At 38.4% G+C, this 18,498-nt stretch overlaps 1 protein-coding gene across 7 annotated transcripts in view; it reads right to left on the reverse strand.

The window, feature by feature from the left end:
- Herc1 (HECT and RLD domain containing E3 ubiquitin protein ligase family member 1) overlaps positions 1–18,087 on the reverse strand; it is a 151,194-nt gene extending 133,107 nt beyond the window's left edge. For all 7 annotated transcript variants that reach the window (XM_042688000.1, XM_042688003.1, XM_042688002.1 and 4 more), the window contains exons 1-4: positions 17,130–18,087; positions 11,131–11,226; positions 3,635–3,829; positions 2,174–2,485 (exon numbers count right to left, since the gene is read on the reverse strand). In XM_042688000.1, coding sequence (XP_042543934.1) covers positions 2,174–2,485; positions 3,635–3,829; positions 11,131–11,226; positions 17,130–18,059 — 1,533 coding nt within the window. In that variant the 5' untranslated portion in view covers positions 18,060–18,087. The remainder of the gene's footprint in view (positions 1–2,173; positions 2,486–3,634; positions 3,830–11,130; positions 11,227–17,129) is intronic.
- Positions 18,088–18,498: the final 411 nt, after the last annotated feature.

An 18,498-nucleotide genomic window follows, 5' to 3' on the forward strand; every position in this document is an offset into this window, starting at 1 on the left:
TTAATCTCCAAAAATGAGATTCAACCTTAAGAAATTAAAATTTTGGCTGATTCGAGGAATATGGCTCAGTGGTAGAGTGCTTGCCTAACATACATGAAGCCCTGGGCTGGATTCCTCAGTACCATATAAACAGAAAAGGCCAGAAGTGGTGCTGTAGCTCAAGTGGTAATGTGCTAGCCTTGAGCAAAAGTAGCTAAGGAACAGTGTCCAGGCCCTGAGTATAAGCCCCAGGACTGGCAAAAAAATAAAAGGAAAGAAAATAAAGGAAATAAAGGAAGACAGACAGACAGACAGACAGACAGACAGACAGACAGACAGAAAGAAAGAAAGAAAGAAAGAAAGAAAGAAAGAAAGAAAGAAAGAAAGAAAGAAAGAAAGAAAGAAAGAAAGAAAGAAAGAAAGAAAGAAAGAAAGATTATATTTTGGGTTTCAATAAAAAATACTGGTACCTAATACATTTTAAATTCTATGGTAAGAACCTGTAAACTTTTATCTAAATCTTAATTTAAAACTTTAGCCGGGCGCTGGTGGCTCACGCCTGTAATCCTAGCTACTCAGGAGGCTGAGATCTGAGGATCGCGGTTCAAAGCCAGCCCGGGCAGGAGAGGCTGTGAGACTCCTATCTCCAATAAACCACCAGAAAACCGGAAGTGGCGCTGTAGCTCAAGTGGTAGAGCGCTCGCCTTGAGCTGAAGAGCTGAGGGACAGCGCCCAGGCCCAGAGTTCAAGCCCCACGACCGACAAAAAAAAAAAAAAAAAAACTTTAACATTGAGACAGATTCCGATGACTGAGATATGAGGACTGTGGTTCAAAGCCAGACTACTCAGAAAAGTCCATGAGACTCTTAATTCCAATTAACTACTAAAAAAGCCAAAAGTGGAACTGTGGTTCAAGTAGCAGAATGCTAGCGTTGAGCAAAAGAAGATCAGGGATAGCACCCAGGCCTAGAGTTCAATAAGAAATAGGATTATGGGGGGAAATAAAATTTCAACCAGCATTTATCTGAATTTCTTTAAAATTCCATATTCGATTTTTGAGATGGAGAGAAGATTTGAGACAACGTCTTAGTAGTACAGGGTGGTCTTAAACTAATGTTTAGCCTCTATTTCTCAAGCGCTGGGATTATAAACATGTATTACCATTCCTAGCATATTATCAACACCTAATTAAGTGTCCTCTGATATTTTCAAGTAGAATGTTACAAGACCTACTGCTCTGGAGTTGGCATAGTTAAAATACTATAAGTTATAACAGAGTAAAATTCATTTGATAGTCAATCCTGTCAGAAAAGTGCTCTCATAAAGAAAAAATGTACCACTTTGTATTCTGATATATAAAACTAAAATTCAGACTTTTTATAAAGATTCTCATGTAAGACAATTTGCATGAAAAGAAGGTAATATTAAAGTGGAGAGGCCCATACAACGCGATTTCTTTAAAGAAAAGTAAAATAGAAATAAATAAGATAAATAAATAAAAATAATCATCAAGGTTTAGAGTTTAATGGCACCAATTACTTAAGTGAGACCCTCAGCAATTACTTAACCACTTCAAGTGCCTTTTCACTAGGGTCTGTTAAAATGCTATCTCCAGCTGGGCGCCAGTGGCTCATGCCTATAATCCTAGCTACTCAGGAGGCTGAGATCTGAGTATCAGCCCCGGCAGGAAAGTCCATCAATCTCTCATCTCCAATTAACCTACAGAAAAAAAACAAAAACAAAAACAGAGAAGTGGCGCACTGGCTCAAGTGATAGAGTGCTTGCCTTAAGCTGAAGAGCTCAGAGACAGTGCCCAGGCCCAGAGTTCAAGCCCCAGACAGACCAAAAAAAAAAAAGAAAGAAAGAAAGAAAAAGAAAAGAATTAAAATTGAGCTGGGCCCAATGTCATGTGTACTCTCAATTTCTCAGGAGGTGAAAACAGAGGATTTTGAGTCCACTAGTTTGAGGCTACCAGGAGCAATTCAGAAAGACCCTTTGTCAAAAATACAATAAATAAACATGATAAAGAATTAAAATGGAACAATGTATGTGAAAGCACTTTGTAAAGTAGATATATAAAAGATAAACCAAAGGGTGGAAGGATAAACCAAAGGAAAAATTTAAATCTAAAAGATACTATCACTGTGTGTCTTTAAATCCAAATTGTCTTTAAATACAAAAAGAAAGCACTTACTTTTCCTTGCAGAGGACCCTGAATTAGTTTGGGGTATTTCTGTGTTGAACTATTTCCATGTCCCAGTTTCCCATAGTCACCATCTCCCCAACTGAAGACTTCTCCTTCTGTTGTAAATGCTAAAGTGTGACCATCAGATCCTTTAGAGGATGAAACTTTTTTAATGGATCTGTGAGGCTCAAACGTTAACTTTTTTAAAGTAGACTGATTATTGGAATCTCCAAGGCCCAGTCGCCCATAGCTGCCTTTACCACAAGCTCTGACAGAACCATCTGTAGAAATGACAAAAGTGCAGTATTGCCCAGCTTCAATCTACAAACAGAAGCAGAAATATAAAATGTGAGAACCAAAGTATATACTTAAGTCCATTCTTCAGTCTCAAAGGAAATCATGTATATTATGTTTTCAGGTTATCAGGTCACAATTGAACAAAACAACAAAGTACAATGTTTTAGCCTCCCCTTGTAATTGAGAAAAAACAAAAAAATATGTCTGATAAATTTCTTAGGATCCAAAAGGCAAGAACCACGAAAACATATCTATACCCATTTGGAAAATTTAATGAAATAAATAATAAGTAGAGCTGGGCACTGGTGGCTCACGCCTGTAATCCTAGCTACTAAGGAGGCTGAGATCTGAGGATCACAGTTCAAAGCCAGCTGGGGCAGGAAAGACCGTGAGACTCTTATCTCCAATAAACCACCAGAAAACCAGAGGTGGCACTGTGGCTCAAGTGGTAGAGTGCTAGCTTTGAGCTGAAGAGCTGAGGGACAGCACCCAAGCCCAGAGTTCAAGCCCCAAGACTGATAGATAAACAACCAAACAAATAAATAAATAAAATTAATAATAATTATAAATAGAAAGTTCTAGCCAGACCTACATATTTTTTTAAGTGATCACAAAAAGAAAAAAAGAGGAGCTGGGAAGATGGCTCAGTGGTAGAGTGCTTGCCTTGCATGCCTGAGGCCCTGGGTTCGATTCCTCAGCACCACATAAGCAAAAAGAAAAAAGCCAGAAGTGGCGCTGTGGCTCAAGTGGTAGAGCGCTAGCCTTGAGCTGAAGAGCTGAGGGACAGCACCCAGGCCCAGAGTTCAGGCCCTATGACCAGACCAAAAAAAAGAAAAAAAGAGATGCCAGACTGAGAAAGGGAAAAGTCCATTTCTTAGTCTTATTGTTCTTAGTGCTGAATATTAATAGTAAAAACTATTCATCAGGCCTTTTAAAAATCCAGCTCCTAATTTAATTTCTGAACTTGGGAATGGTGTCATGCCTATAAAAGACCAAAACTTCACTGTTCTATTAAAAGAAAACTGATCTGGTATAGTATAGAAAATAACACAGAAAAGAAACAACCAAGAATTGGTATTCATTTAAAAAATACTCTTGGTATAATTCAAAGCATGTAAGTCTTAATACATACTCCCATATCTACCAGTGTAAAAATTATATAACAGAACTTACAGTCTGAGCATCAGAGAAACTGGGAGCCAGTTTGGGCTGTAGTATTTTCTCCTGAGTGCCTTCTACCAGTTGATGGCTGCTATTGCTTCCCCAAACATAAACTTCACAAGTTTCAGAGACAAGGGGGGCATCGCCAGTCTGAATGCTATCTGGACTAGCACATGTTCTCGAGTAATCAGAAGCCATTCTACAAACCTATTAAAATTGAAAAATACACAAAAAAGAATCAAAATATTTTTTTAGTTTACACAGTGGTTTGTTTTTTTTTTTTTGCTATCTTTACTTATAATTCTCTAAACCACTCGAATCTAAAAACAACACATACAGTCTTAAATAGCAATAGCTACAATACTTACATGGAATAAATCACTAGAAGGTATCAATAAATGTTAAAAAAAAATGTTAAAAAAAAAACATTCAAATCTTTTTAAATATAAATTTTATTACTGCAAACAACAGCATTAGATAAACATTTAAAAATGTTTCACAAAGTAGGGAAAGAGAAGGATACTGTTATCTTAACTTCACATTTCCTTACTTCCAGTGGAACTAAATATTTTCATCTATTTGTATACCATATTAATTGAATTAACTTTTGCCTTTTTACCAATTAGGATTTGTTGTACTAACATATAAATTCAATACCATAAGGACATTAATTCTGGTCTTAAGTATCTGGCTTCTAGGTTTTTCATGTCTTTGTGTGTATATATGTGTGGGGAGGGGGGGAGAGGGAGAGAGAAAGAGAGAAAGAGAATGTGTGTGTTGGGCTGATAGAATAATCTTGTCTTAATAATCTTGTCTAATTGGGAGGTAGAACATGAAAGAGTAATACAACCTTCATAGTAGTACCACACTAGAGAGCTTTAACCTGAGCAAAATAGGTTGAATTAAAGACTAAAGGATTGAGGAAATAATGTTATAACTATTTACCATTCAGTTCATATTCTATACGGTTTCCATACATTATTTAATTCAATCATTTTAATTAGGTAGTTGTACAAAGAGGTTTCTATAAGTGTTATAAGTACAACACATCTTGATTAATACCACCCCTTCCATTGTTCTTCCCATTCTCCCCTCCCATCATTACTCTCATGTCATATAGGTTCAATGTTTACATAACCTACACATTGAATATGTTGTTCTTTTTGTATAACAAAGTAAAATGAGAAGAATCTTAAAACATCGACATTTTAATTTGTCAGCACATTAAATGGTAGGTAATAGAATAGCTTGAGACAAAAACCTTTAAATGTAATTCAAAATAATAGAAAAATATATATTAGACAAATACTTTTCAGGACAAGTATATGTAAATGAAAATTGCCAGTCTATAAGGATCTGAAATTTTGCTGGAAACAAAAGGAAAATATTAGAGGTAGTTAGGGATCAATTATTATAAGGCTTATAAGAGAAGTCACAACCCTACATCTCTTTCCCTCAAAAAAAAAAAAAAAGAAGACTGAAACTACTCATGAGGCTGATAAATGCATTAAAAAAGTAAAACTGGAGGGTTGGGAATAGGTAGGATTCTGTAAAGATAGATGGTGGTAAAAACAGCAACATAGTTTTCTCAACATTAAAAATCACAAGAAAACAAATCCAAACCCATATTTAATGTTCATAACAAACTAAGTAACAAGGTATCCTCAATAACCTCAGGATAAAAGTAGGCAGGGACAAACCACCAAACTTATGGTAATAGCACTTGTGCACAAGGAAGCAATGTGTCTGGCAGACCTAAAACAAAATAAGGTACTCACTACAAAGAACAGCCTAAAAGCACCAATTTTAAGTGGGAAGAGTTCAGTCCTTTCGTATAATAGCAAGTAACTTTCAGGGCTCCCTGAAGAGAAATTCTAAAGAAGCCAGCAAAACCTAGCTCTTGTGAACTGTTGAAAAATTAACCAGCCAATACTATTCTCTAGGATAGAGCCCCTGCAGTAAGAAATACTTCTAAGAGTACCCAAAACAGGAAGACAGAGAAGGAAGATAGAGAAGGCAAAAATAAAAGCTGAGGAAGCAAGCTGAAAAACACCATATTAACATCATTCAAAAACTGCTGAGAGGGAAGCCATGGGCTTAGAAAAGTTATCTTGAATCCTAACCCCATACTGAAAGTTCAGGAAAACTAAATACACATTAAAAACAAGAAAAAGAAAGTATTCAGGTCAAATCATATATAAAGTTAACATAAGAAAGAAAGGACACATACTTTTAATGCTCTCACTCAGATGCTGGGGCAGGAAGATCTTAAGTCAAGGCCAGCTTGGGATACATAATGAGATCTTACCTCAAAAAAACACACTCAAAGCTGGGCACTGGTGGCTCAATGCAGGTAATCCTACCTACTCAGGAAGCTGAGATCTGAGGATCATGGTTCAAAGCTAGTCATCAGAAAAGCCTATTATCACCAATTAAACACCAAAAAGCTAGAAGTAGAGTTGTGGCTCAAATGGTTCAGGCCACCAGCCTTGAGTGGAAAAAGACAGAGATAGTGCCCAAGCCCTGAGTTCAAAAAGAAAGTAACAGGGCTGGGAAGGTGGCTTAGTGGTAGAGTGCTTGCCCTGCATGCATGAGGCCCTGGGTTCAATTCCTCAGCACCACATAAGCAGAAAAGGCCCTGTGGCTCAAGTGGTAAAGTGCTAGCTTTGAGCTGAAGAGCAAAGGAAAAGGGAAAGGGAAATAAGCCCTCACACACACCCAAAACTTTAAAAAAAAAAAAAGAAAGCAAAGGGTAGGAAGGAGAAAGGGCAGAACATCATCCCTATAATAAAAGCGTATGAAAAAGTGCCTACAAAACAGAATATTGTGATCTACTTCAAAACACTCTGAAAGAGATTAGAAAAACGAGATGTGAAAAAACCCAAATCTGAATTATAAATGCTCAAAAACGAAGTGATGTAACTTAAGAAAATACTAGAAATAAGATAAATATTTAGAAAATATAAAAGGAAAAATTAAGAAACAAATACCAAGCTAGAAGAATTGAGTAAATACAGTAGAAAATGTCCTATGAATTAGAAAAGGTGAAAAAGACTTTTTTTAGAACAACAAAAAAAAGAGACATTAAAATATTCAAGAAAAAGTTTAAAATGAAAGTTAAGCAAAGGTCCAAGTTAAATAAAAGCAATAAAAAATAAAACTAAGGGGCTGGGAAGGTGGCTCAGTGGTAGAGCGCTTGCCTTGCATGCCTGAGGCCCTGGGTTCTATTCCTCAGCACCACATAAGCAAAAAAGAAAAAACCCGGAAGTGGCGCTGTGACTCAAGTGGTAGAGCGCTAGCCTTGAGCTGAAAAGCTGAGGGACAGTGCCCAGGCCCAGAGTTCAGGCCCCACGACCAGACTCCAAAAAAATAAAATAAAATAAAACTAAGAACTATAATTTAGGGACATTTTCCCGAAATAAAAATTTAAGGGGCTGGGAAGGTGGCTCAGTGGTAGAGTGCTTGCCTTGCATGCATGAGGCCCTGGGTTTGATTCCTCAGCACCACATAAGCAAAAAGAAAAAAAAAAGCCGTAAGTGGTGCTGTGGCTAAAGTGGTAGAGCGCTAGCCTTGAGCTGAATGAAGAGCTGAGGGACGTGTCCAGGCCCAGAGTTCAGGCCTACGACTGGACCCAAAAAAAAAAAAAAAAGGATTTAAAACTACATATTAAATTATTACATCTCCAAGAATATCGACCCAGAATGAATAACATCAAGATGTATTATAGTAAAATCTTTAAAGAGCAGGGAGGGGAAAACTTTCTTTAGCAAAATGAGCATATGACTCATATAGAAAAGGAAGTCTGTTTTACCTCAGACTTAAACAGTAACTGTGTATAACCCAAAGAAATCAGGAAAAATACAGAGAAGATACACATAAAATGTGGGATAAAGGTTTTATTTCTCAAAACTAACTCTGAGTAATAAAGAGCATAACAATCATCAGAATATAAGAAAAAAGAATCTTGTTCCTCAGAGCTTTTATGGAGAGATCTGGTAAACAATGGGCTTCAGATAATCAAAAAGTAAGGGGGATAATATGGAGGCTGATAGTCAAAAACAAAATATATAGTGACTTTCAGAACTAATAATACGGGTTAAAAGGTAGAGAGTATGTAATGACTATATGCTCTAAGTAGATATAATACAATGATAAAAATTGAGGGCTGGGTATGGTGATCCACACCTTATAACTCTAGCTACTTGGGAGACAGAAGCAGGAGGATCTTGACTTCAAGGTCAACCCAGGGAAAGTCAGAGACCCTATCTGAAAAGCAACCAAAGAAAGAAAAACAAGGGCTGGAGGTATAAGTTAAGTGGTAGAGCACCTGTTTAACAAGCTCAAGGCCTTAGGTTCAATCCTCAGTTACTGCAAAAATAAATAAATAAATAAATAACTTATTTTTAAAAATGAAAGACAAGAAAGAGAGAGAGTGGGAGGGAAGGAAGGAAGGAAGGAAGGAAGGCAAGAGGAAGGTATTGTTTTTTGTTTTTGTCAGTCATGGGGCTTGAACTCTGGGCTTGGGCACTATCCCTCAACTCAAGACTAGCACTCTACCACTTGAGCCACAGCACCACTTCCAGTTTTCTAGTGGTTTGTTGGAGATAAGAGTCTCACAGAGTTCCCTGTCTGGGCTGGCTTTGAACCATGATCCTCAGATCTCAGCCTCCTGAGTAGCTAGGATTACAGGCGTGAGCCACTGGCACCCAGCAAGGAAGGTTTTTAATAATTACACAATACCCTCCTATCCTTTGTTTTCTTTTTTTTTGTTCTCTTTTCCCCCACTTCTCTGTCCCTCCCCCTTTCTCCTTCTCTTCCCCCTCCCCTTGCCCTAGCTCTGTCCACTATAAAAATGCCTAGAAACAGTAAGACCAAATTAGTAGTGGTAAACATCTCTAGCACCCTGAATATGGCCTTGAAATCACCTTTCCCAACAAAAGCAACAAGGGCTTTTTTGAGAAATAGGTAGCTGAAATGTACACGATGAATCAGGTACAATGTGCTCTATCAGATAGCAAGGAAGCTATCAAAGGTCATTAATCCTATGTCAAAAGAATTTAGAAATGATCCTAAGGAGACTACCACCTGGAAGAGACTATTCATCAAAATGATTATTAACTGCAGATAATAAATCAATAGAGCAAAACTCAAATAGGTCCAAATCTATGAGTCATAATGATATTTTAAAGTTAATTTGATCAAGTTTGGCAGAGGAGAAAAGACTAATTGGTTAAACTGAAAACTAGTAAATAAAAGTGGGTGAGATGATGGGAAAGGAAAACTCGGGAGAGAGTTAAGGAAGGAGTAACATTGTCCAAAAAGAAATGTACTCATTACCTGACGTATGAAACTGTAACCCCTCTGTACATCACATTTAAAAAAAAAAAAAAGAAAGAAAGAAAATGGAATGAAAACAAAAAGGGTGAGGTGAATCAACCATTTCTTCTGCTCTTCCTTATATGAACTATAGCAGACTAACCAAAGAGTTGATAAGGGAAGCATCTCTTTATAAAAATACTGCAACTAATAAATAAAAAAGACATTGTAAGCCAGGAGCCGGTGGCTCACATCTATAATCTTAGCTACTCAGGAGGCTGAGATATGAGGATCGAAGTTCAAAGCCAGCCCCGGCAGGAAAGTCAGTTGAAACTCTTATCTCCAATAAACCACCACAAAACCGGAAGTGGTGCTGTAGTTCAAGTGATAGAGCACTAGCCTTGGGCTGAAGAGCTGAGGGACAGTACTCAGGGACAGACAAAAAAATAAAATAAATAAAATAAAAAAGACATTATAGAATTAAAGTATCATATAACTAACTACAAATGAATCTAGTAATCAAGCATCAAGAGCTATTAATACCACTATAAAGAGAAACAACCAGATGGAACTAGAGTAAAAAAACCTAATACCATGCCAAAAAGAGTTCAAACCTGAGACTAATAATGAAACTCCTCTGGATCTAGTTGTCACTTTGCAGAAAATATACAGGACAAAGAAATATATTAATGTCGGGCTGGGAAGGTGGCTCCGTGGTAGAGCTCTTGCCATGCATGCATGAGGCCCTGGGTTCGATTCCTCAGCACCACATAAGAAAAAAGAAAAAAGCTGGAAGTGGCACTGTGGCTCAAGTGGTAGAGTGCTAGCCTTGAGCTGAAGAGCTGAAGGACAGTGCCCAGGCCCAGAATTCAGGCCCCACGACCGAACCGAAAAAAAACAAAAAACAAATATATTAATGTCTCATAACTAATCAGTCAAGAAAATTCACCTGGGCAGGTAAGCCTGTGAGACTCTTATCCTCCAATAAACCACTAGAAACCTAGAAGTGGTGCTGTGGTTCAAGCGGTAGAGCATTCACCTTGAGCTGAAAAGCCCAGGGACAGCGCCCAAGCCCAGAGTTCAAGCCCACGACCGACCGGAAAAAAAAAAAAAAAAGAATTCTGAACTGGTTTCAGTTATTTCTATTAGGGAAAGGATATCTAGCAGGGCACTGGTGGTTCATGCCTAGCTACTCAGGAGGCTGAGATCTGAGGATCATGGTTCAAAGCCAGCCTAGGCTGGCTCTTATCTCCAATTAACCACCAGAAACCTAGAAGTGGTGCTGTGGCTCAAGTGGTAAAGCACTCACCTTGAGCTGAAGAGCTCAGGGACAGCACCCAGACCCAGAGTTCAAGCCCCATGACAAGCAAAAAAAAAAAAAGGATATCTATTCCTAGAATAGCTTTCATGGATTTTCCCCACCTCCACCCCTGCAAAAAAAAGTGCAAAATTGAACTACTGTCCAGGCATGTACATTTGAATGATACAACTATAAAGAACTGAAAGGAAACTATTAGTCTACGTGTTAGGCTACTGTTCACACTAGTGAGGAGGAAACCAGTTAAGAGTAGAAAATGAAAGGCTTTCTAAGGTGACTGGCAAAACTCTATTTCTTTGCCTAAATACAAATTAGAAAGGTATTTATTGAATAGTCATTTGTTAAGCCATTCATTCATTCATTCGTGTCTTTCTGAATGCTTTACATAATAATAACTTTAATTAAAATTACCAATACATGATCCAAAACTCAAAATAAATAAAAGCATATGCATTTAAAAAGTATGTTTTCTTTACATCACTGGTTCTAAACACCCAGTTCTACTTCCTCAAGGAAACCACTGATGTGATACTGTTTTAGAACTTTTCCAAACAATGAATGGATTGTTTTAAAGGAATAAAGACATGCTGTAACATTTTTTAAATAGAGTTAACTTTTAATTAAAAAAAAAAAAAAAGAGGCCTGGGAAGGTGGCTCAGTGGTAGAGCGCTTGCCTTGCATGCATGAGGCCCTGGGTTCGATTCCTCAGCACCACATAAGCAAAAAGAAAAAAGCCAGAAGTGGTGCTGTGGCTCAAGTGGTAGAGCGCTAGCCTTGAGCTGAATTGCTGAGGGACAGTGCCCAGGCCCAGAGTTCAGGCCCCACGACTAGACTCAAAAAAAAAAAAGAACAAAAAGTCATGATGATTTCATACCTCTTCAAAGAGACATAATGCTGCCTCGTAGAGTGAGCACAAGCCATCAGATGTCCTAGTCGGTTCTCTCCACTGACTCCTATCAGCAGATGAGCCCTATAATGAAACACAATGGGATATATAGCAAGAAAAAGAAGTATATGTACTAAAATCACTTAAATACTCTTCAAAATATATACCTGAAGAACTGTTTCAAGATTACATACATTGAACCAAATCCTACCATTAGATAGAAAAGCCTTTATCACAAAAGTGTTCTAAAAGATTTGGCTATTGAGTCAAATGGTCAATTCAGCAACTAAAATCCCTTTTGATTATCTTATCAACCAGGGATTTGTTCCAAGGATCACAAAACTCCTCAATTGTCAAGGAGGAGGAGTTTTGCCAGTTATGTATTTTGGGGGCAATCAGGTCTCTGTTACTCCCACCCTACCACTAATTTCTATACTTGTTTTTTTTTTTGGTCAGTTGTGGGTCTTGAACTCTGGGCCTGGGCACTGTCCCTCAGCTCTTCAGCTCAAGGTGAGTGTTCTGCCACTTGAGCCACAGCACCATTCTGTTTTTTTGGTGGTTAATTGGAGATAAGAGTCTCACGGAGGGGCTGGGAAGGTAGCTCAGTGGTAGAGCGCTTGCCTTGCATGCATGAGGCCTTGGGTTTGATTCCTCAGCACCACATAAGCAGAAAAAAAAAAGCAGGAAGTGGTGCTGTGGCTCAAATGGTAGAGCGCTAGCCTTGAGTTGAAGAGCTGAGGGACAGCGCCCAGGCCCAGAGTTCAGGCCCACGACCAGACCCCCCCCCCCCCCAAAAAAAAGAGTCTCACGGAGTTTTCCTGCTAGGCTGGCTTTGTACTGAGATCTCAGATCTCAGCCTCTTGAGTAGCTAGTATTACAGGCATGAGCCACCAGCACCCAGCCCATTAATTTCTATTAATTATTCTCTTCTGTTTGCTATCACTAAATATCTACTTCTTAGATAGCTTTCAGTAAACATCATAGCTGTCTTCTAATCACAGGATATGACTCCTCATCTTTAGATCTTTAACTTTACTGGGTTGTTTCTTTTATTGCTAGGTCATAAGATGCTATCTTTCCGATGCCAAGCCAGTTTTCTTTTTTTTTTTTTTTAATTATTTAGGGCAGTGCTATCTAGCAATCTTGTTAAAATACAAACTTTGATTCAGAAGTATAGCTAGGCCTGCCGGGCGCTGGTGGCTCACGCCTGTAATCCTAGCTACTCAGGAGGCTGAAATCTGAGGATCGCGGTTCAAAGCCAGCCCGGGCAGGAGAGACCGTGAGACTCCTATCTCCAATAAACCACCAGAAAACCGGAAGTGGCGCCTTGGCTCAAGTGGTAGAGCGCTCGCCTTGAGCTGAAGAGCTGAGGGACAGCGCCCAGGCCCAGAGTTCAAGCCCCACGACTGACAAAAAAAAAAAAGAAAAAAAGAAGTATAGCTAGGCCTGAGATTATGCATTTCTAACAAGGCCCAGGTGATGTCCATGCTACTACCTGAGGCTCACACTTTGAGTAGTAAGGTTTAACGCTCAGACTTGTAGGCCTAAAATCACATAAAAAGCTGAGTGCTCAAAAATATCTAGTCTCTAGACACATATTTCAATATCAGCGTATATTTTGGCATAAGATCACCAAATTCTATAAGTAGCTGTGTAGCATTTCTACAGAAAAACACAACTGTGGTCTGTGCCTCTATTACTTAAAAGACACCTCTCATGATTACCAAACCAAAAGCAGATAAGGAAGTATGCTTGCTTTCTGGGAGCTTGTACCAACACCAGCATGATCCCTCTTTTATGCTTTTCTACAATATGAAGGAAAATCCTCAAAACAGCATAAAATTCTCAGTGGTTTTCAATAAAGGCTCTTACTAGCCATGGAACTGGTAAGTTTTCTCATCTTCAGACAGAAAATAATACTGTAACATCTAGAGGTATTGAGAAGATTAACTGAAATTATGTATAAAACATACATAGCACTCTTTGTAGTACATAGTAAGATATCAAAACTGGTAGCAATAGTTTTTATTTTACATCATGTGCATTGAGAAAGAATTAAAAAAAATATTGAGAACCTTTAATAAATGCTCGCTAAATTTAAAAAATATAAAATCAGGACTGGAGTATTGCTCAGTGGTAGAAGGCTTACCTAGCATGCCTGAGACTCCAGGTTCAATATTCAACATTGAAGGAAGAAAACTAAGCCAATAAAACATCCTCCAAACAAACTCTAAGACAATTCCACTGATTTCTTCCCTCCCTCAAACAAGTCAAAAGTTAGATGACCTACTCTAACTCTAGTCAGTTGGAATTTGACATCTCTAAAACCTATCCCACACAGATTTCTCAGTATGTTTTTCTTGTAAGCATGCTGAATAATAACAATAACTGTTAATATTATTATTTTTAAAAACTAAAATTGGGTTTTTTGTTTTTTGAAACAGGGTCTCACTATATGGCTAGTTTGAACTCACAGTCATCTTGTATCACCCCTAATGCTGAGATCATAGGCTATGTACCACCACACCTGATGCTTTTGCTCATTGGCTAGCGCTCCACCAACTGAGTCATGCCTCCAATTCCTGGTTATGTATTTTTAGAGAAACTAAATTTTGGAAAACATAGCCTGCTAAATGTGTAATTTGGTATACTGTTAATACAGTTGGAAGTTCAACAGTCCAAATGGAAACTAAAATATAATGTAAATTTGTGGTTTTACAAGTCTTCATTTAATTATATTTCTCTTAAATAACTACCATCCAAAATAATGTGATATCTTCTTTCTTCCACATTTGTCTAAGATATTCAGACAAGAACACAGACTAAATGAAATATATTTCCTTATGTTATTGCTATCTAGTTTTACTCAAAACTGCTTTAATCCCTCCTTGACAGCAAGGAGGGATTAAAAAACCCTAGAGCATAGCACACAAGGCCTGCCTTACAGCCTCTTCCTATTCCACCCCATACGTCCAGAGGCTTGCTGTCTCACTGTCACACCTTGGTGCTTTCTGCAGTTTGATCTCTCTGTGAATCACCTCAGTTCCTCCAATTCACACACTTAACATTGATAGGAAAAGTCCTCTATTTCAATGAACTTTAAGAATCCTTCCCCATAAGGCATTGTCTACCTCTTCCCTTCTAGCCTATTCCATTCCTCTCAAAGTAGATGTCTTACTGTTAGCCCATTAATTTTACATAGCTGTGTATCCCTCTTTTATTTAACTTATGCTAGCTAAAAACAGCAATGCAAGCTAGGGATGTGGTTCAGTGGAAGAGCACTTGCCTGGCATGTGTGAGATCTAAGGCAAAAAGGCATAGCCCCTACCAAACATATTTATCGTTTTTTCTTTTTTTTTTTTTTCTTTTTTCTTTGTTTTTTTAAAATTGGGGCCTAAGCACTGTCTGAGCTTATTTTTGCTCAAGGCTAACTAGCTCCACAGTGCCATTTCTTTTTGCCACAACTTTTCTGGCGGTTAACTGGAAATAAAAGTCTCAAGGACCTTCCTGCCCAGGCTGGCTTTGAATCACAAACTGCAGATCTCAGCCTCCTGAATAGTTAGAATTGCAGGTGTGAGCCACCAATGCCCAGTTATATTTTATATTTACCTTTTGTTGGGGGGTCAGTTGTAGGGCTTGAACTCTGGGCCTGGGCGCTGTCCCTGCACTCTTCAGCCTAAGGCTAGCACTCTACAACGTGAGCCACAGCGCCACTTCTGGTTTTCTGATGGTTAATTGGAGATAAAGAGTCTCATGGACATTCTTGCCTGGGCTGGCTTTGAACAGTGATCCTCAGATCTCAGCCTCCTGAGTAGCTAGGATTACAGGCCACTGGCACCCAGCCTATATTTATCTTTTTAACCCAGTATCTAACAGTATCTGGGCACAAAAGCTTATTAAATATCTAGTGGCATCAAAGGCCAAAAGGACTTATATTGTAGCTTTGTTTTTATTTATTTTTAGGATGGTATTGAGGTTTGAACCCAGGACCTAGTGCTTACTAGATAAGTGCTCTATCATGTGAGTCACGCCCTCAGCTATATTTTATAAAATTTGAAGATAGATGCTAACACAGTAATATGAAAATCTTTGGGTTTTTCCCATACTCTTATTTAAACGTAACTTAATAAGTGTTTCATATGTGCCTATTCAAACACAATTAACTGCATTAGTATTTATAATGGAGAGTAAGACTTGCCCAAGTAAATTTAATTTATAGATTCATTTTATTTTTGTTAGGCTTTGTGACAGGAATTCAACTGATTGTTAAATGCCTCATACTTACAACTTCTAGCTTAGAGATAAATCCTGTTCCATTCATCTAAGAAACTCAAGGCAGAGAACATGAGGTTAGCCTACCAAAAAAGGCTCTACATATTTTCTGAGTTCTCAGACTACATGGTAAAAGGTTTCTGGAGACTACAAGAGTAAGACTCTATCTCACTTATCATGAAAGGCAGAATGGCTAGTGCAAATTCAATTAAATAAGCACGCCTTTCCTCTAAAGCCAGTCTAAGATTTATTAATATTCTATATAATACAGGCCTGAGATGACTTTGAGTACCAAATTAAACCAAACACAAATGATTATTCTCCAGAGTGGATTCAGAATTCTGATAAAACAGTCTCATTTTCTGAGGTACCCTTGGCCTAATAAAGAATTACCTATTACAGGATATGGGCTTGGAGGGGAAGAGAGATGTGATTCCTAACTAAGTGTTGGCATTTTGTCCACAAATGAGAGCTCAAATAGAGAGGAAAGTGGAAAATCAGAAATAAATTTGTTACATGTTTAATGAAAAAGAAGAATTAGAAAGTAGTCTGATTTCCTTCGGCACCCCTTTCCTTCTAAGAAGTAATACTGTCTAGGATCACACCTCTCAGTCTTCAAAAGGCCTCCTCCTTTGAAAATACACCATAAGGGGCTGGGAATGTGGCTTAGTGGTAGAGTGCTTGTCTAGCATGCATGAAGCCCTGGGTTTGATTCCTCAGTAACACATAAACAGAAAAGGCCGGAAGTAGTGTTGTGGCTCAAGTGGTAGAGTGCTAGCCTTGAGCTGAAGAGCTGAGGGACAGCACTCAGGCCCAGGTTTCAAGCCCCATGACAAAAACAAAAAAAAAAGAAATTACGTATTTATTGTCTGACTGCTCTATTAGGTTGCAGAAGTTATATTGCTAAGGCTGCACTTCTAGGGCTATGAATAATACTTGGCCTATAATACATGATCAATAAAAACTAAGCAATGCAACTGGAGATGTTTTCAAAAGACCTCTATACTCACTAGCCAAGGTCTCTCCATTAAATATATAAATTTACTAAAACACAAAGAAGTTAGCAAGCATGAAGCCTTGAGTTCAAACCCCAATATTGAAAAAAAAAATTCTGAAACTATAAATCTGATACCTGATATAGTGGGTCATATACTATACCACTGATATATACTATATATATATATATATGTGTGTGTATATATATATATATATATATATACACACATATATATATACACACACATACATATATGTGTATATATGTGTGCATATATACATATACACATGTGTGTATATATATATTTAAGCTTCCTCACCTGAAGTACACAAAATATATTATTAACTTAGTAAGTACCAAAAGAACTCTGAAATCAATCACAATTACCACCAAGTTATTAATAGCTAGGTTGACTTCTCCGAGGTGTTAGCTGCATATTTTTTTTTTTTTTTTGTCATCCGTGGGGCTTGAACTCCGGGCCTGGGCGCTGTCCCTCAGCTCTTCAGCTCAAGGCGAGAGCGCTCTACCACTTGAGCTACAGCGCCACTTCCGGTTTTCTGGTGGTTTACTGGAGATAGGAGTCTCACGGTCTTTCCTGCCCGGGCTGGCCTTGAACCGCGATCCTCAGATCTCAGCCTCCTGAGTAGCTAGGATTACAGGCGTGAGCCACCAGCGCCCGGCAGCTGCATATTTTAAAGTTGACATTTATAGTACCTACCAAAGAACGTCTCATCTGCATTAATATGGTCATAAAGCAGTCGAAGCTAATCATTCCTTCCTGGCTTGATAGCAGTTTGCTTTTCTCCATGGTATTTACAACTGCTGAAGCCCCCAAAGCCATTTCTATCCATTCAAGAAGATACCGAAGAGAACCTCTCTGAGCTGCTAACCCAAGAAGCAGTTCAGAAGCTAATCTACGACCTAATGTGTCTGCTCCAGAATTGGGAATAGTTACTCCTTTAAGAAATGTTGTTACTTGTGATAAGCAGTCCAAACCCATAGGAGGAATCTTGCTTTCATTTGCTAAAGACAATGGTGGCAATGAGCTCACGACTTCAATTGCAGTATGAATAACATCGTTGCAGAGACTGAGACCAGGTCCTGACACAGGCATCATCCAACTTTGTCTCAGAAGTGCAAATAATAAACTTAGCCCAGTTCGAACGCCCATTTCTATAAGTGCATCAGTGCTTGATCGAGGACGCTCGCAGACAGAATGGACATCTGCTGAACCAGAACTGCTCTCCGGAGAATGCTGCTGCTGTTTCACTTTGCCTTTGTCATGGTACTTATTGGAAAGTGCATAAAAGACTCGCTGGAGTACAAGCAGTCGTTTTCGAAGAGCCCCAGCAAATGGAGAATCCGAGCATACCATCTTTGCCAGTGCTAGCTGGCTACTGAGAAGGGCATCCAAATAATGATCCTGCTCATCACTTGAAAGAGACTCACGTTCAAAGTCTGGCAACTGTGGTCCTTTGAGGCATAGAACTTGCTGGGGCAAAGGTACTACTTCCTTATTGCTGACCAGTTTAGAATACAGGACAGCAACTCCCTCTCTTGTGGCAATAGATTCGCTGTCCTCTGTAATCCAGGAGCTGTTCAGGTGTTCGAGCCATTTCAGTTTCACTGGTGGAACCATAGTTGCCATGTTGATTTACTCTGCAGCCATTAGTTCTACAGAGAAAGAGAAAACAGTCAAATAATTACAAGGATGATTCAGAAAATGTTTCTAAACTTACAATTCATGATACCTAAATGGCAAAATGCAAGTGAAGTCTGGAATTAAGCTCATGGTACAGTTCTAATATTAAGTTTTTTCAAATGTACCATGTTAAGATATAAACATCAGGATGGAAATAAATGGATAAAAGCATATGGGAACTCTGACCCATTTTTGCAATGTGTCCATAAGTCTAAAGTTCCAAAATTAAAAAGTTGTTTTAAAAACAGTGACTTCTTCAGATAGACCTTTCTCTTCAGGTCTTCATCTGTCAGTAAACAATAAACTCTACATACTGATAACTCCTCAGCTTTTACCATGACCTTTTCCTTGAACTTGTATATACAACTGCCTATCTCACCTCTCA

Source organism: Dipodomys spectabilis, unplaced genomic scaffold (assembly GCF_019054845.1).
Source record: "Dipodomys spectabilis isolate Male_0828 unplaced genomic scaffold, ASM1905484v1 ptg000108l, whole genome shotgun sequence".
Taxonomy (NCBI): domain Eukaryota; kingdom Metazoa; phylum Chordata; class Mammalia; order Rodentia; family Heteromyidae; genus Dipodomys; species Dipodomys spectabilis.